Consider the following 21,039-nt stretch of genomic DNA (forward strand, 5'->3'; position numbering starts at 1 on the left):
GACTAGGGCTGGGTATTTAGCAGTCCAGGCTCCCACTCCCTCTCCGCTCCATGTCCTATCCTCCCGCCGGTGGGCTGGGGTGAGAGGAGCGCTCTGGTCCCACAGGGCTGCGGCTTTTATCTTACCCCCTTCATGAGGTGCTGAGTTCTCGCAGATGTAGATGTAGCCTGACTTTTGTACTGTATCTTTTGGTCTCTCTTTTAGGATTAGTTATATTTATTGTATTTTTAAAAATATATATGGTTTTGGGAGGAGATTTCCGCTGCCCTACTCATGCTGCCATTTGGCTCCTTCCTTACCAAAGGGAAAGGGACTGGGGACGATGGGTGGGAAGGGCGAGATAAAGGGAAAAAGGGGCATTATGATGACCACACATAATGTGGGGAGGTGCACGGGGAAGGCAGTATAGCACAAAGATGACAAGTAGTGATTCTACAGCATCTTAACTATGCTTATGGACAGTGAATGTAATGGGATATGTCGTGTGGACTTGATAATGGGGGGAATGTAGCAACCACAATGTTGTTCATGTAACTGTATACTAATAATACCAAAATAAAAAATAAAATAAATAGAAATAAAAAGAAAATCAGAAATAAAACAGTGGTTTTGAACAAAACCTTAGGCCAAATGGACTTTATAGGTATATATCAGAAACTTCTATCCCAAAAGGGCAGAATACACATTCTTTTCAAGTGTACAAGGAACATTCTCCAGATAGATCACCCATTAGGCCACCAAATTAATCTCAACATACTTAAGACTAAAATCATATCAAGCATCTTTACAGAGCACAATCACATGAAACTCAAAAGCAATTACCAAAAAAAATGGAAGAAAACACAAACGCGGTGAGGCAAAACAAAATGGTACAAACACCAAAGGATCGACAAAGAAATCAAACAGGAAAAAAAAACATGGAGACAAATGAAAATGAAAACAGGACAGTTGAAAATTTGGGGATGCAGCAAAAGCAGTTCCAAAAGGAACGTTTATAATGATATATGTGTACCTCAAGAATGAAGAAAAACCTTAAACAATCCAACCGTACACCTAAAGGGATTAGGTAAGAAGGAAAAAACAAAGCACAAAGTTAAGAGAAGAAAAGAAATGATAAACATCAGACTGGAAATAAATAAAATAGATAAAGATGAATGACACTAATAGCTGTTTACTTGAAAGCATCAAAAAAATTTATAAGTGTTTAGCTGTGCTGACCAAGATAGAAAAGATAGGACTCAAATAAAATCAGAAGTAAGAGAGAAACTCCAACAGACATGACTGAAATACAAAGGATTATAAAATAACACTATGGAAAATAATATGGCAATAAATGGAACAACCTAGACAAAATGAATAAATTACTAAAAACACATATAATCTTCCAAGACTGAATCAGGAAAAGACAGAAATTCTAAACAGGGTGATTGCTAATAATGAACTTGAATCATAATTTTAAAAACTCCTAACAAACAATTATGTCCAGGACCAGATTGCTTCACAAATAAAATCTACCAAACATTTGAAGAAGAGTTAATAGCTGTTCTTCCCAACTCCAAAAAAACAGAAGAGAAAGGAATGTTTCCAAACTCCTACAAGGTCACAGTTACCATGACATTACCACAAAAAAAAGAAAATCACAGATTAACATGCCTAATGAAGAAGGCTACAAAAATTCTTAATTAAATATCAGCAAATTGAATTCAACAATACATTAAAAGGATCATTCAACAACATCAAGTGGGATTTATTCTAGGGATGCAAGCATGGTTCAACATCCACAAAGTAATCAACATCACACAGAACACTGACAAAATGAACTGATAAAACTCATATAATTATTTCAATGAATGTCAAAAAGGCATTTGACAAAATTCAGTATTGGCTCATTACAAAAACTCTCAAAAGATTTTGTTTAAAGGGACGTACCTCACCATAACGCAGGCCATTTACAACAAACCCACAACTTCTATCATACTCAATGGAGAAAATTTAAAAGCTTTTCCTCCAAGGTTAGGAATAAGACAAGCTGTCAACTGTTGGCATGTTTATTTAACATAATAGTTTAAGTCCTAGTTGAGCAATGAAACAAGAAAAAGGGTGATCTACATTGATCAGTTAGAAGTAAAATTGTCACTATTTGCACATGACCTGACATGATATATAGTAAACCCTAACAATTCTACCAAAAACACACTAGTACTCAAAAATGAATTCAGGATGCAAAATTAGTATGTACAAATCTGTCGTGCTTCTATACACTAATATCAAACAGAATGAGAATTAAGAAAAATCCCATTTACAATTGCATCAAAAAGAATACCTACAAATAAATTTAATCAAAAAGGTGAAAGATCTACATGCTACAATCTACAAACAAATGATGATTCAGTGTAATACCCAACAAAATTCCAATAAAATTTTTCAGAGAACTAGAACAAAAACCCTAAAATTTGTATACAACCCCAAAAGACCCCAAATAGCCAAAGCAATCCTGATGAAGAAGAATAAAGTTGGAGTATCACACACATGGATTTAAAACTATATTACAAAGCTAGAGTAATCAAAACTGTATGGTACTGGTACCAATAAAAAGATAACAGGTCAATAAAACAGACTACAATGCCAAGAAACAAACCAGGCATACAGGGTCAATTAATCTTCGACAAAGGAAGCAAGAATCCACAATAGAGAAAAGACACTGTCTTCAATAAATGATGTTGGGAGAATTGGACAGCTACATGCAAAAGAATTAAGCTGGACCACTTTCTTACACAACATATGAAATTAACCTCAAAATGGATTAAAAACCTAAATTTAAGACCTGAAATCATAAAACTCCTAGAAGAAAACTAAGCATTTATTCCTAGGCAGTAAATTCTTGGACATCACACTTGGCATTACTTTTTATATGTGCTCCTCAGGTCACAGTCAACAAAAACAACAATAAACAAGTTGGACTACAAGAAACAAAAAAGTTTGGACAATGAAGGAAACTAAAAAATGAAAGGCAACCAACCTTCTGAATGAGAGAATATATTTGCAAATGATATATCTGATACAGGGTTAATATCCAAAATATATAAAGACTTCATACAACTCAGCAACCAAAACAAACCTGAAAATACTTCTTGTCCTTTTGAGACTAGCCATTCTGAGTGGGGTGAGGTGGGTTTGGGTTTGCATTTCCATAGTGAATTGTGATGTTGAGCATCTTTTCATATAACTGTTGGCCATCTCTATGCCTTAATTTGGATAAATGTAAGTGTTGGTACTGATATGGAGAAAAGGAAACCCTCATGCTCTCTTTGTTGGAAAGTAAACTGGTAGAGTCACTACAGAAAGCACTATGGAGACTGCTCAAAAATTATAAATAGAAATGTCATTTACTTCCAACAATTCCATTTGTTGGCTGGTATTTACCCAAAGAAAAGAAAACAGTAATTTGAAAAGATATGTGCACCCTTATGTTCACTGCATCATTATTTACAATAGCCAAGACATGGAGACAACCTATGTGTTCAGAATTGAATGGATAAAGATGTGGTGTGGTGTACATATGTGTGGAATACTACTACTCAGCAATTAGAAAAAAAGGAATCTTGACAATTTCAACAACATGCATGGACACAAAAAACATAAAACTAAGAGAAATAAGTCAAAGAAAAAAATACAAATGAACACATAAATCAAAACTGAAACAATGCATAAACAGAGAGAACTGATGGTTGCCAGAAGAAAGAGGGATGGGAGAATGAGTGAAATAGTTGAAGGGAATTAAGCAGTACAAACTTCTAGTTATAAAATAAATAAGTCACATATGACATACAGAATAGGATTCTGATACTATTGTAATTATACATAACTACATATTATATGACTATAGTAATAATTGTAATTACAACAACATTGTAAACCCTTTGTATGGTGACAGATGATATCTACTTATATGGATCATTTCATAATGTACATAAATGCTGAATCACTATGTTGTACATCTGAAACAAATATAACATTGTATTGTCAAACATATTTCAGAAACAAAATTGCTCATCTATTTACAACCGAAAGACAGAAATTGACAGTAGATGTGAAAGGAAATAGGTAAAATGTTTTTCTGCATAGACAACATGATTTTATACATAGAAAATCCTCCAGAAACTTAAAAAGAAAACTAAAACTAGAAAGAGAATTAGGCAAGGTTATAAAACACAAGGTTATTAGCTCACTTAAAATTTCATTTACCACGTCATCAGAGTACATGAACTACATAGGTATAAATCTGGAAAAATGTGTGCTAGAACACTACAATGAAAACTACAGGATTTTGCTAAGAGAAATTGGAAAACTAAATGAATGGAGCAATATACTATATTCATGTAACAGGAGACAATATATTCTTAAGATACCTGACATGAATATCCAACACACTCCCAATAACAGTTCCAGGGGAATGTTTTAAAAATAAACAAGATTACAGTAAACTTAAAAAACAAATGCAAATAAATGATAACAGCCAAAATCACTCTGCAGAAGATGAACAAAACTATAGGAGTTATAGTATCTGATTACAGTACTTACTATAAAGTATAAGATACACTAATCAAGACAGTGTGATATTGGCATGAGGATACACATACAGATGGACCTACTCACAAATAATAAAGTTGCCAATGTAATTCAATGAATCAACAAGTCTTTTCAACATAGACTACTGGAATAACTGACTATATATACAGGAAAACATGAATCTGCAGTCATACCTCAGATATCACATACTAAAATTAATATGAAAGGGATCATAAACTTAAACTTAGAAGTAAAAACTACAAATTTTATAAAAAATCATACAGGAAATTGTATTTTTGAACTTGGGGTACTCCAAGATTTCTATAAAAGGAAACAAATAGAAAACTACTAGACAATAAGTAGAACTTCATCAAAAGTCAAAACTTCTGCTTTTTGAAAGATACTGCTAAAGGATATTAAAAAAACGCTAGCAAGGAAGAAAAAAGGACAATATATAAATACTAAAATGTTTTTGCATATAAAATATGTAAGGAATTATCACCACTAAATAAAAAGACATATAACTTCAACCATAAAAATGGAACAAAAGATCTGAATGGACACATCACAAAGTTTAAGTGGTCATTAAGATCACAAAAAAGATGTTTAACATCATTACTCTTCAAGGAAATGCAAATTAGTGACATCGGAATACTGTACTAAACCTATTAAAATGGCTAAAAATTTTTTTCAATGACAATAACTAATATTGGTAATGATGTGGAAGAATTGAAACTACCATAAATTGCTGGTATTAACTGAAAATGCTACAACTAGAGAGGGATTAAACATGATGGCATAAGAGGTGAGACAGAGGCCTCCTCCGAAAACCACATATAACACGTAAATATAATTAATACAACTAATCCTGAAAGAGAAACAGGAAAGAAGGCTGCACAAGACTGCACACACCTGGAAAAAAAAAACACACCTCACAAACAGGGTAATGTACCAAAGCTGTGATCCGGCAGGACCCAAGACCTTCCCCCACCAGAGCTCACCAGTGGGAGAAAGAGAAACGGAGCAGGGAAGGAGGGGAGGCCCAGGACTGCTGAAGACATAGTCCTGGAGATCTGCTCTGGGAGCACGAACCTACATTGCATCATGCTCTGCTGAATAGTGGGGTTCAAAAGCTAATATAGGCAGAATACCTGGAGAGACTGAGATTCCAGCTGCTTATAGAAAACACGGATCCATATCTGGCTGCTCTGGGACAAAAGAAAGGAGGGCAGTCCGAGAGACTTCCTAACAGCAAGAGGGCTGCTAATGTGGCAACGAATTCACAGAGCCTACTGCTCATGAGAAAGGACAGGTACACAAAATTGTCCAGGCACACTCTACCCAGCAGGTTGGAAACTTTCTGTAGCTTCAGGTGCTACATCTCCCTGGCTGGCTATGCAGCTCCAAGGCCCTCACCATCATACGCAGCCTGATGGGCATTCCTCCCCACCAGCCCACACCTGGCTAACAAACAGGCAGCAGCTGTTCTGGCGACAGGCTAGCCAGAGGGAAGACCCACCTATGGCAGCTACAAACACAAAGCATACAGGCTTAAAGCTATGTGCTCAGCCCAGTGATTGAGACAGTGGAGACAGGCATAGAAACCATGAAGCAGGAAACAGTTCTTTCCTCCCCGTAGGCACAAGCACCGCTCTCTTCCAACCCCCAACATTGATCCAGGGGCGGAGTAGCTCCTGGGCATTGCAGGATGCCGTACAAATATGAAATGTCAAGGGAACCTGGTTCAAACCAAAATCCCACAAACACGAGAAAAACGGTCAAGTGAAACTGAATGCATCGATCTTCCTGATAGAGATTCCAAAATAAAAATCATACACATGTTCATGGGGGTGCAGAAAAATATTCAAGAACTCAGGAACAAATTCAGGACGGAGATCCAATCTAAACGAAATAAAACCAAGGGATTTTAAAGCAGATTGCATATGGTGGAGGAGACGATAAACAAAATAGGAATTAGAGAAGAGGAATACAAAGAAGCTGAGGCACAGAGAGAAAAAAAGGATCTCTAGGAATGAAAGAATACAGAGAGAACTGTGAGACCAATCCAAAGGGAACAATATTTGTATTAGACAAGAAGAGAGAGAAAAAGGGAAAGAAAGTATCTTTTAGGAAGTAATTGCTGAAAACTTCCCCAATCTGGGGGAAGTGATGGTCTCTCAGGCCATGAAGGTACACAGATCTCAAAACACAAGGAAGCCAAGGAAGACAACACCAAGACATATAATAATTGAAATCGCAAAGATCAAAGACAAGAACAGAGTATTAAAAGCAGCCAGACAGAGAAATAAGATCACAAACAAAGGAAAACCCATCACGCTGTCATCAGACTTCTCAGCAGAAACCTTACAGGCCAGAAAGGAGTGGCATGATATATTGAGTACAGTGAAACAGAAGGGCCTCGAACCAAGAATACTCTATCTGGCAAGATTACCATTCAAATTTGAAGGAGGGATAAAACTATTTCCAGATAAGCAAAAGCTGAGAGAATATACCTCCACAAAACATCTCTACAGTGTATTTTGGAGGGACTGCTAAAGATGGAACTGTTTCTAAGGCTAAACAACTGTCACCAGAGGAAATAAAACCATAGTAAAGAAATTAGAACAATAAATTACTAAACAAATGCAAAATTAAATCAACTACACCTCAGTCAGTCATGGGACAGACAAAGAATACAGAATATGACACCTAATATTTAAAGAATAGGGAAAGAGAAGAAAAAAAAAGGTGCCTTTGGATTGCATTTATAATGGCATACTAAGTGAGTTAAGTTAGACTCTTAGATACTAAGGAAGTTACCGTTGAACCTTCAGTAACCATGAATTTAAAGCGTGCAATGGCAATAAGTACATAGCTATCAATAATCACCCTAAATGTAAAGGGTCTGAATGCACCAATCAAAAGACAGAGTCACTGAATGAATAAAAACACAAGACCTGTCTATATACTGCATACAAGAGACTCACTTCAAACACAAAGACATACAAAGACTAAAAGTGAAGGGATGGATTTCATACAATTAATAGGGAGAAAAAAGCAGGAGTTGCAGTACTGGTATAAGACAAAGTAGACTTCAAAACAAAGGAAGTAAAAGACACAAAGAAGGACAGTACATAATGATAAAGGGGTCAATCCCATAAGAGAATATAAACATTATAAATATCAATGCACCCAACACAGGAGCACCTACATATGTGAAACAAATACTAACAGACTTAAAGGGAAAAATAGAATGCAATGCATCCATTCTAGGAGACTTCAACACTTCACTCACTCCAAAGGACAGATCAAGCAGACAGAAAATAAGGAGACAAAGGTATTGAACAACACATTAGAATAGATGGGACCTAACAGACTTCTTCAGAACTCAACATTCAAAAGCAGCAGAACACACGTTCTTCTCAAGGGCACATGGAACATTTTCAGGAAGAGATCATATTCTAGGCCACAAAAAGAGCTTCAGCAAATTAAAAAAAGACTGAAATTGCACCAACCAGCTACTCCGACAACAAACATATGAAACTAGAAATGAATGATGCAAAGAAAACGAAAAAGCCCACAAATGCATGGAGGCTTAACAACATGCTCATAAATAACCAATCAATCAATGACCGAATAAAAACGGAGATCAAGCAATATATGGAAACCACTATTCAACACTGTAAAATCCGTGGACACAATGAAGGCCATGCTAAGAGGGAAGTATACTGAAATACAGGCCTACCTCAGGAAAGAACAATCCCATATGAGCAGTCTAAACTCACCATTAATGAAGCTAGAAAAGCAAGAACAAAAGAGGCCCAAAGTCAGTAGAAGGAGGGACATAATAAAGATTAGGGCAGAAATAAATAAAATTGAGAAGAATAAAACAATAGAAAGAATCAATGAAAGCAAGAGTTGTTTCTTTGAGAAAATAAAGAAAATAGATGGACCGCCCAGCCAGACTTGTCAAGGAAAAAAGAGTCTACACACATAAACAGAATCAGAAATGAGAAAAGAAAAATCATGACAGATCACCACAGAAATACAAAGAATTATGAGAGAATACTATGAAAATTTATATGCTAACAAACTGGAAAACCTAGAAGAAATGGACAACTTTCTAGAAAAATACAACCTTCCAAAACTGACCAATGAAGAAACAGAAAAGCTAAGCAGACCAATTACCAGCAACAAAATTGAATCACTAATCAAAAAACTACCCAAGAAAAAACTCCCAGGGCCAGATGGATTCACCGCTGAATTTTATCAGACAGATAGAGGAGACATAATACTCATTTTCCTTAGAGTTTTCCAAAAAATAGAAGAGAAGGGAATACTTCCAAACTCATTCTATGAAGCCAGCATCACTCTTAATACCAAAACCAGGCAAAAACACCACAAAAAAAAAGAAAACTACACACCAATATCCCTGATGAATATAGATGCAAAGATACTCAACAAAATATTAGCAAATCGGATTCAAAAATACATGGATAAGATCATCCATCATGATGACATAGGATTTATTCCAGGGATGAAAGGATGGTACAATATTAGAAAATTCATCAACATAATCCACATCAACAAAAAGGACCAAAACCACAGGATCATATTCATATATGACAAAAAAGAATTCGACAAAATTCAACAACCATTCATGATAAAAACTCTCAACAAAATGGGTATAGAGGGCAAGTACCTCAACATAATAAAGGCCGTATATGATAAACTCACAGCCAACATCACACTTAACAGCGAGAAGCTGAAAGCCTTTCCTTTAAGATAGGGAGTAAGACAAGGATGCCCACTCTTCTCCACTTTTATTCAACATAATTCTGAGGTCCCATCCATGGCAATCAGACAACCCAAAGAAATTAAAGGCATCCAGATTTGTAAAGAAGAAATTAAACTTTCACTCTTTGCAGATGACATGATATTGTATATAAAAAACCCTAAAGAATCCACTCCAAAACTAACAGATCTATCTAAATTCAGCAAAGTTGCAGGATAGAAATTTAATACACAGAAATCTGTTGCTTTCCTATACACTAACGATGAACTAGCAGAAAGAGAAATCAGGAAAACAATTCCACTCACAAATACATCAAAAATAATAAAATACCTAGGAATAAACCTAACCAAGGAAATGAAAGACCTATACTCTGAAATCTACAAGACACTCATGAGAGAAATTAAAGAAGATACCAATAAATGGAAACACATCCCTTGCACATGGATAGGAAGAATTAAGATTGTCAAAATGATCATCCTGCCTAAAGGAATCCACAGATTCAATGCCATTCCAATCAAAACACTGACAACATTCTTCAACAAACTAGAGCAAATAGTTCTAAAATTCATATGGAACCACAAAAGACACTGGAGAGCCAAAGCAATCCTGAGAAGGAAGAATAAAGCAGGGAAGAATACACTCCCCAACTTCAGGCTCTACTACAAAGCCACAGTATTCAAGATAATTTGGTACTAGCACAAGAATGGAACCATAGACTAATGGAACAGACTAGAAAGCCCAGATATAAACCCAAGCATATATGGACAATCAATACACGATAAAAGAGCCATGGACATACATTGGGGAAATTACAGCCTCTTCAACAACTGGTGTGGAAAACTGTACAACTACATGCAAGAGAATAAAACTGGATTATTGTCTAACCCCATACACAAAAGTAAACTCTAAATGGATCAAGGACCTGAATGTAAATCATGAAACCATAAAACTCTTATAAGACAAAATAGGCAAAAATCTCCTGAATATAAACGTGAGCAAGTTTTTCCTGAATGCATCTCTTCAGGCAAGGGAAACAAAAGCAAAAATGAACACATGGGACTACATGAAACTGTAAAGCTTCTGTACAGCAAAGGACACCACCAACAGAACAAAAGGCATCCTACAGTATGGGAGAATATATTCGTAAATGACATATCTGACAAGGGGTTAACATCCAAAATATGTAAAGAGCTCACATGCCTCAACACCCAAAAAGCACATAACTCGATTAAATAAATGGGCAGAGGATCTGAAAAGACATGTATCCAAAGAAGAAATTCAGATGGCCAACAGGCACATGAAAAGATGCTCCACATCGTTAATTATCAGGGAAATGCAAATTAAAACCAGAATGAGATATCACCTCACAACAGCTAGGATGGCCAACATCAAAAAGACTAGAAACAATAAGTGCTGGCGAGGATGTGGAGAAAGGAGAAACCTCCTACACTGCTGGTGGGTATGAAAGCCATTTCAACCATTGTGGAAAGCAATATGGAGGATCCTCAAAAAAATAAAAATACAAATACCATTTGACTGGGGAGTCCCAATCCTTGAAATTTACCCAAAGAATACAACTTCTCAGACTCAAAAAGACATATGCATGCCTATGTTTATTGCAGCACTTTTTACAATAGCCAAGATATTGAAGCAACCTAAGTGTTCATCAGTAGATGAATGGATAAAGAAGATGTGGTACATATACACAATGGAATACTATTCATCCATAAGAAAGAAACAAATTCTACTACTTGCAACAACATGGATGGAGCTGGAGGATATTATGCTCAGTGAAATAAGCCAGGCGGAGAAAGACAAGTGCCAAATGATTTCCCTCATTTGTGGAGTATAACAATGAAGGAACAAAATAGCAGCAGACTCAAAGACTCCAAGAAGGGACTAGTCATTACCAAAGGGGAGGGGTGTGGGAGGGCAGGTTGGGAGGGAGAGAGAAGGGGATTGATGGGTATTATGTTTACTACACATGGTGTGGGGCATCATGGGGAAAACAGTGTAGCACAGAGAAGGCAAATAGTGAATCTGTGGCCTCTTACTACACTGATGGACAGTGACTGCATTGGGGTATTGGGGGGACACAATAACATGGCCGAATGTAGTAACCACATTGTTTATCATGTGAAACCTTCATAAGAGTGTGTATCAATAATACCTTAATAAAAATAAATAAAAAATGCTACAGCCACACTGGAAAACAATATGGCAGTTTATTACATTAAAAATTAAACATCAATCTGAATAGGCCTATATATAATAAAGAAATTGAAGCAATAATTAATAACCTTCCAAAACCAAAAGCACCAGATGCAGATGGATTCACTGGTGAATTCTACCAAACATTTATGGAAATTGTATCATTTCTCTATAATCTGTTTTAGAGCCTAAGGCAGAGGGAACATTTCCTAACTCAGTCAATGATATCAGCATGACCCTAATATTAAACCAGACAACAAATTACAAGTAACCATAGACTAATATCTTTCATAAACACAGATGAAGAATCGTCAATAAAATGGTATCAAATAATATCCAAACATGTATAAGAAGAATTATACACCACAAGCAGGTAGAATTTTTCCAATATATGGAAGGCTCGTTCAACATTCAAAAATCAGTTAAGTGTGTCTTCACATCTTATCAAGAGGCTGTAAAAATCACATAATCATTATCACTAGATTCAGAAAAAACATTTAACTAAGATCCAACACCTCTCAATAATAAAATCTCAATAAACTAGGAATAGAGCGAAATTTCACCAATTTAATAAACAACAATCCTAGAGCTAGTATCATACAATGGTGACAAACTAGATGCTTTTCCACTAAGGTAAGTTGCAAGGCAAGGAATCCCCCCTCACTTCTCCTTTTTAATACTGTACTGGAAATTCTAGCTAATGCAGTAATAAATGGAAAATCAAAGGTATACAAGTTAGGAACAAATAAATAAAACTGTCCTTGTTTACAAATGAAATGATTTTCTATATAAAAAAATTCAAAGGAATTAGCAAAAAACGTCATGGAACTAAAATATTACAGCAAGTTTGCAGGATATAAGGTTAATATACAAAAGGAAACTGCTTTACTATATTCCAGCAATGAACAAATGAAATTTGAAATGAAAGTTAAACATGCATATACCATCTAAGCCCAAGAATACCTTTCTTATTTTTCCAAGAGAAATGAAAGAATATTTCCCCACAAAGTACTATACACAAATGTTAGCAACAGTTTTACTCACAGGCCAAACAGAACTTAAATGTCCATCAAGAAGTGAATGTATTAACAAATTCTGGTCTATCCATGAAATGAAATCACATTCAGCAATAAAAACAACTGCTTGGTAAAAACTAGCATAAATCAATTTCAAAACTGTTACCCTGAAATTCATAACACAGCAGAACATACTGTATGACTTCATTTACACGAAGGTTTGAAAAAAGACTAATCTATCGTAATGAAAAATGGACCACTGATTCTATGCAGCTAGGCATATAGGGCTGAGAACTTACAAGGACTACCAACTAACCTTTTCTACATCCTGTGATTGCAGCACACAGGAATACACCTTTGATAAATTCTTTGATTGTAAACTTGGTGGAAAACACATCAACAATAATTGGTGGTTATAAAAAGCTATATTAAATTTCTTGGGATAGTTTAAACCATTGTCAAGTGGCAAAATATGGCTGAATCAAAATATTTACTAAAATTACATGAAAGAACTAAAAAAATTTGGTGAATACACAGAAGACTCTAAACAGTCAAACCAAGCTTAAGAAAAAAAGAACAAACCTGGGGATATCACACCCCGATTTCAAGCTACACTACAAAGCTAAAGGGATTAAAACAGTATGTACAGTATAGGCACAAGCATACATACATAAATCAATGCAACGGAATAGGGAACCCTTCTAATACACACCTATATGGTCAAATAATGTATGACAAATGAGGCAAGAAAATACATGAAATGGGGAAAAAGACATTCTCTTCAATAAGTGCTGTTCAGAAAACTGGACAGCTACATGCAAAAGAAAAAATGAAACTGGATTACGAAAGGCCAAACACAAAAATAAATTTGAAATGAATTAAAACCCTAATTATAAGATACGAAACTTTAGAAGAAAACAGGCAGGAATCTCTTGAACATCAGCACAAATAAGTTTTTTTTTGATACATCTCCAAAGGCATGGGAAACAAAAGAAAAAAATAAACAAACATGACGACATCAAACTAAAAAGCTTCTGTACAGCAAAGGAAACTATTAACACAGCGAGAGGCTGAAAGCTTTTCACCTAAGATTGGGAACAAGACAGGGATGCCCACTCTCCCCACTGTTACTCAACATAGTACTGGAGGTCCTAGCTACAGCAATTAGACAAAACAAAGAAATACAAGGCATCCAGATTGGTAAAGAAGACGCCAAACTGTCACTATTTGCAGATGACATGATATTGTATATAAAAAACCCTAAAGAATCCACTCCAAAACTACTAGACAAATTTCTGAATTCAGCAAAGTTACAGGATACAAAATGAATACACAGAAATCTGTTGCTTTCCTATACAATAACAATGAGCTAACAAGAAAGAGAAATCAGGAAAACAATTCCATTCACAAATGCATCAAAAAGAATAAAATATCTACGAATAAACCTAAGCAAGGAGGTGAAAGACCTATAACCTGAAAACCACAAGACACTCCTAAGAAAATTAAAGAGGACACTAACAAATGGAAATTCATCCCATGCTCTTGGCTAGGAAGAATTAATATCGTCAAAACGGCCATCCTGCCTAAAGCAATCCACAGATTCAATGCAATCCCTATCAAAATACCAACAGCAGTCTTCAACGAACTGGAACAAATAGTTCTAAAATTCATATGGAACCAAAAAAGACCCTGAATATCCAAAGCAATCCTGAGAAGGAAGAATAAAGCAGGGGGGGATCTCGCTTCCCAACTTCAAGCTCTACTACAAAGCCACAGTAATCAAGACAATTTGGTACTGGCACAAGAACAGATCCAGACCAGTGGAACAGGATAGAGAGCCCAGATATTAACCTAAACATATACGGGCAATTAATATATGATAAAGGAGCCATGGATATACAATGGGGAAATGACAGCCTCTTCAACAGCTGTTGTTGGCAAAACTCGACAACTACATGTAAGAGAATGAAATTGGATCACTGTCTAACCCCATACACAAAAGTAAATTCAAAATGGATCAAAGACCTGAATGTAAGCCATGAAACCATAAAACTTAGAAAAAAACGTACGCAAAAATCTCTTGGACATAAACATGAGCAACTTCTTCGTGAACATATCCCCCCAGGCAAGGGAAATAAAAGCAAAAATGAACAAGTGGGACTATATCAAGCTGAAAAGTTTCTGTACAGCAAAGGACATCATCAATAGAACAAAAAGACATCCTACAGTATGGGAGAATATATTCATAAATGACATATCTGATAAAGGATTGACATCCATAACATATAAAGAGCTCACGCACCTCAACAAACAAAAAGCAAATAAGCCAATTAAAAAATGGGCACAGGATCTGAACAGACACACTTCTCCAAAGAAATTCAGATGGCCAACAGGCACATGAAAAGATGCTCCACATCACTAGTCACAAGAGAAATGCAGATTAAAACCACAATGAGATATCACCTCACACCAGTAAGGATGGCCACCATCCAAAAGACAAACAATTGTTGGCGAGGATATGGAGAAAGGGGAACACTCCTACACTGCCTGTGGAATGTAAATTAGTTCAACCATTGTGGAAAGCAGTATGGAGGTTCCTCAAAAAACTAAAAATAGACATACTCTATGACCCAGTAATCCCACTTCTAAGAATTTACCTTAAGAAAACAAAATCCCTGATTCAAAAAGACATATGCACCCCTATGTTTACTGCAGCATTATTTACAATAGCCAAGATATGAAAGCAACCAAAGTGTCCATCAGTAGATAAGTCGGGAACGAACATGTGATACATATCTATCCACAACAGACTATTATTCAGCCATAAAAAAATCCTGCCATTTGCAACATGGATGGACCTACTGAGTATTATGCTAAGTGAAATAGCTTAATATATGATTTTACTTATTGCTCGAATATAAAAACAAAGCAAAGCAGAAGGAACAAAACAGCAGTAGACTCACAGACACTGAGAAGGGACTGCTGGTGACCATGGGGGAGGGGAAGCAAGGAGGATAGAGGCACAAAAATTCTCAATCATGATACAAGTTGGTCACGGTTATGGTAGTACGCAGCGTGGAGAATATACCCAGTGATTCTGTAACAGCTTCCATGTTGACAGATAGTAACTGCCCTAGTTGGGGTGAGGATTTAACAATATGGGTAACTGTTGAACCACTGTGTTTTATACTTGAAACCAATATAAGATTGTCTATCAATTATGCTTCAATTAAAAAAAATTTTTTTGTTAAATTTTAAATCAATAATGGTACTGTGGTAATATTTAAAATATCCTTTTCTTTCAAATATATACTCTGAACTATAAATATACAGAATGGTATGATTTCTGAGACTTCTTCAAAACAATCTGAATGTAAGGGAACAGATGAAATAAGACTGGCCACAAGATGGTAAGTGGTAAAGCTTGGTAATGAGTATGTGTAGATTTACAATACTATTCCTTTTACGTTTACATGTGCTTAACAATTTTATAATAATGTTTATTCAAGGAACTGACGTTGCTTACAGATTTAAGCAATAATTTTTTACCATTTTTCTACTTAGATAAAACACAATTACTTTGGTGGTCATTCAAGAATCTCAACTCTTTCCATGTACCTAATTATATTAATAGAGCCAAATAAGAGTTTTAAGTTGAATAAAATATTTCTAGTACAGAAAAGCAACTGTAAGTAAAAATCTGTGGTTGATTACAACATTCTAATCTTGAAATACCAAAATTATATCTATGGATCTATGAAAGTCAAGTATTAAAAAGAAATGTAAATAAAAATCGGCTTACCTCTCTCAATTTCTCTCGCTCGCGCTCCCTCTCAGCAATACGCTTTCGCCTCTCTTCTTCTTCCTTAAGCGCATTTTGTGTTTCTGTTCTTAGTTTATCATCTTTAAGAATCTTTCGAATTTTCTTTCTGCCTTTTCCAGAAGACTTGGAATCATCATTTTCATCTTCTTCTTCTTCCTCTTCCTCTTCATCATCTTTATCTGCTTCTTCAGAATTACTCTATGAAATTTAAATGATCACAGGTAAATATTACAGAGTTGTCTATTTTATTCTTTTCACATCCCAATAATTAATACACCAAGAGAAGGTGGAAGAAAACATACTGAAAAATTCAGAATTACACTTTGCAATAAAGAAGAGCATTAAAAAAAATACATCCAGAAAAAGGAGCAGAAGACTGGAACAGACATTTCTCCAAAGAAGATATAGAAATGTCCAATAACCATATGAAAAGATGCTCAACATCACTTATCATTAAGTAAAGTTAAATCAAAACTACAAATGAGATACTCCATTCCCATTAGAGTGGTTGTTTGAAAAACATAAAAAACAAAAATGAAATAAAACAACATGTGTCGGTTGTAGTGATGTAGAGGAGTTAGACAAAGGATGTAGAGAAACTGGATGCCCAATGCATTGTGAAAACAGTATGACATTTCCTCAAAAAGGTAAACATAGAATTAACATATGATTTAGCAATTCCACTTCTCAAGTTATATTGAAAATAATTAGAAGCAGGGATGCAAACAGGTATTTGTATATCCACGTTCACATCAGTATTATTCAAAATAACAAAAGATGGAAACAACCCAAATGTCCAATAAACACAATGCGATATATACTTACACTGGAATATTATCAAGCCTTAAAAGGGAAGGAAATTCTTACACATGCTACAACATGGATGAACCTTGAAAACATTTCAATGAAATAAGTCACACAAAAGGACAAATACTGCACAACTCCACTTAGTGTAGTACCTGACACAGGCAAATTCACAGACACAGAAATTGGAATAGAGATTACAAGGAACTGGAGGTAAGGCAGGAAGGGGAGTTACTGTTTAATATGTACTTTCCAATTATAAATGTGATTAAGGTCACTGAAATGTACACTTAAAAATGGGTAAAAGGTTCATTTAAGAAAATGAACCCTCCCAAAAAGAGAATACTGCTGACAGAATAAAATACATTACAGAGAACTTGTATTACATAATTCTTTCATGTAAGTAACTCAAACTGGCGAACTTCATTGCTAGAAGAAATTTATTCACATTTGAGTCTTATTCAGGATAAAATGTTTTATGTCCAGAAAACAGACAAAACAATTCACATCAATTCTATACTCCAAATAATGTAAAATAATGAATTGAACAGCTTAAAGTTTTCTTTAAGATTTCATTAAGGAACAGAAAAATTATAAATATGTCAGCATTAATACTCTGGATATTTTATGGATCCTCCCACAAAAGTGTAAAATGCAAATAGACCAGTAGAATTCAACTGATGAATGGAATGCAGAAAAGGTAATAACATATTTACTATGGTCTACTGCACCAATTATAATTCAAGCACATGGTAAATGTGTGCCTAACTAACGTTAATTACCTTGGTTTCACTGGATGAGTCTTCTTGAACTTTAATGCGTCGCCTTTTCTTTTTCTGTTTGTAACTCCGCTGATTTTCTTCCAACTCTGCTTTCTTTGCAGACCTAAAGGACATTTAAAATCCAAAATAAAATACTTCATGATGAATTTCCTTAAATGAATTATGTACTATTTTAGAACTGCTTTACTTTTGTGTACACTCCTAAAAATGTTGGAGGATAACAAAAAGCAAACGAACTTCACTGGGTTCAAAAAGTATGACCCTTAATTCTAAACCGTTGATCATAATTTAAAGTTAGTTGGGGGAGGTTGGCATATGAGTACTAAGATGGATGGAGGGCTTTTAGGAATATAAATGGCCCATGCCCATATACAAATGAAAAATATTCATCATCTCTTAGAAGGTAGATCATAAATAATTAATACATATTCTCCATATCAGATGACATAAATTAAAAATAAACTAACAATTTTTGGTGAGAAAAGTACTTCTGGGCTTAAAAAACAGTACAAAAAGTTACATTAATCAAGATAGTATATTCCTGGCTTAAGGTATAGACATGTACATCAATGGAAGAGAAAAGGGAATCCAGAAGTAAAACTTTACATTTATGGTCAACTGATTTCCCACAAGGATGTCAAGGCAATTCAGTAGGGAAAAAATAGTCTTTTCAACAAATGATGTTGAGGCAACTCGATTATCTACATGCAAAAAATGAAGCTGGACTCCTATCTTGCACCCTATACAAAAATTAACTCAGAATGGATAAAAGTCCCCCTAAGGTATATGTTCCAGCTAACAGATTGCTCATTGTTTTACTGCTGAAAGAGTGAGGAAATGGCTATTCACATATTCTGCTGGGGCAGAGGGGAGGAGGAAAAATTGACTTCTCTAAGACAGTTTGAAAACACATAATGACAAGTCTTCAAACTGTACAACTTTGACCTAACATCACTTTAAAAAATTTAAGGAAATAATCACAACTGTGTGAATAAACACATACACATGGGTATGTACATATGTGTATTGTTACCAGTGTATTAATAAATATATTTCTATATATGTGTGAGTATGCAAACATTTTTATGACAATAGTATTCATAGTCAAAAATACTGAAAACCATCTAAACATAAAAAACTAGAAGATTACTTAAATAAAATTTCATAGAGGCTATAGGGGGGGAAAAAGCATCAAAGTTCTAGATGTAGGAGCCAAAACTATAAAACGTGTCAAAGGAAAACAGCCATAAATCTTTGTGACCTTGGGTTAGACAATGATTCTCAGATATGACACCAAAAGCACAAGCAACTAAAGAAAAAATAAGATAAACTGGACTTTACTAAAATTGAAACTTTCTGTGCATGAATAGATACTGTCAAGAAAATTAAAAGATAACCCAAAGAATGAGAGAAAATATTTGCATTATCATACATCTGATATGGGACTTGTGTCCAGATTATATATAAAGAATGAATCAACAATAAAAAGACAATACAATTAAAACCTAGGAAAAGAATTCTGATAGATGTTTCTCCAAACAAGATATACAAATGGCCAATAAGCACATGAAAAATTGTTGAGCCTCATTAGTCACTTGGGAAAACCCTATCAGAATCACAATGAGATGCTATCGCACACCGACTAGGTTGGCTATAATCAAAAAAGCAAAAATGCTAAGTGTTGGTGAAAATGTGGAGAAACTGGAACACTAGTGTACTGCTGGTGGGAATGTAAAATGGTGAGCCACTATGTGAAACAGTGTGGTATTTCTTTAGAAAGGTAAGCATAGTATTACCATATGACCCAACATTTCTACTCATAGTTGTAGTCCTGTGAACGAATATGAAAGCATATGACTGTGTAAAAATTGCACACAAATGTTCATAGCTACATTATTCACAATAGCCAAAAAATAGGTACAACCCCAGTGTCCATCAACAGATGGATAAGCAAAATGTGATATTATCCATGCAATGGAATATTATTCAGCCATTAAAAGAAATAAAGTAGCCAGATGACCTCAGCAAGATGACAGACTGGTAAGCCCCAGGCTCTTATTCTCCCACAGAAACAGAATAAACAGCAAACTATGGTAAAAAGTAACTTTGTGAGGACTTTAAAAACCAGTTTAAGAAAGTGAGGCAGCCGAGTGAACACTTAACCAAGAGTCACTCTTAAAATGGTGGGAAATTTTATAGAGTTTCTGCTCACAAGTGCCCTACTTCTTTCACTGCTCAGCTCAGTGAGGTCAGTTGTAAGCTGCCCAATCCCAAGCTCCTCTGGCAGGAAGGAAGGAAAGTAGTAGAACTTGTCTGCAATGTTCTGGCTTGTCTGGGGGCTGCCCAAGGGACAGGATTCTGTCTTTTCTAACTCAGAGCATATGAAAACACAGGAAAAGATGTTCAATATCAGTAACCATTAGGGAAAATCCAAATTAAAACCACAATGAGATACCACCTCACACACGTTAGGATGGTTTAAAAATAAATAAATAAAACCTGCAGCATTATTCACAATAGCCAAGAGGTGGAAGCAACCCAAGTATTCACCAATGGATGAATGGATAAACAGAATATGGTGTACACATGCAATGGAACATTATTTGGCCTTAAAAAGGAAATTCTGATACATGTTGCAACATGGATGAAGCATGAGGACACTATACTAAGTGAAATAAGCCAATCACAAGAAGGCAAATTCTGTATGATTCCACTCACATGACGTATCTACAGTAGTCAAATTCATAGAGATAGAAAACAGAATTACAGTTGCCAGGGGCTGGGGGAAGGGGGAATAGAGCATTACTGTTTAATGTGTAAAAAATATTAGTTTTCCAAGATAAAAAGTTATGGAGATTGGTTACAGAACAATGTGAATGTACTTAACACTCCTGAACAGTACACTTCATAAATAAGATGACAAATTTTATGTTATGCACATTTGCCATGACTAAAAAATAATTTAAAAAGGATTAAAGTAGTGATACAAACTATAGCATGGATGAACCTTGAAAACATGCTAAGTGAAAGAATACATTC

At 35.2% G+C, this 21,039-nt stretch overlaps 1 protein-coding gene across 7 annotated transcripts in view; it reads right to left on the reverse strand.

The window, feature by feature from the left end:
- ATRX (ATRX chromatin remodeler) overlaps positions 1 to 21,039 on the reverse strand; it is a 323,761-nt gene that overhangs the window by 201,671 nt on the left and 101,051 nt on the right. For all 7 annotated transcript variants that reach the window (XM_036902729.2, XM_036902727.2, XM_036902726.2 and 4 more), the window contains 2 exons: positions 18,001 to 18,103; positions 16,394 to 16,612 (listed from right to left, as the gene is read on the reverse strand). In XM_036902729.2, coding sequence (XP_036758624.2) covers positions 16,394 to 16,612; positions 18,001 to 18,103 — 322 coding nt within the window. The remainder of the gene's footprint in view (positions 1 to 16,393; positions 16,613 to 18,000; positions 18,104 to 21,039) is intronic.

This window comes from Manis pentadactyla, chromosome X (assembly GCF_030020395.1).
Source record: "Manis pentadactyla isolate mManPen7 chromosome X, mManPen7.hap1, whole genome shotgun sequence".
In the NCBI taxonomy this organism is placed as follows: Eukaryota; Metazoa; Chordata; class Mammalia; order Pholidota; family Manidae; genus Manis; species Manis pentadactyla.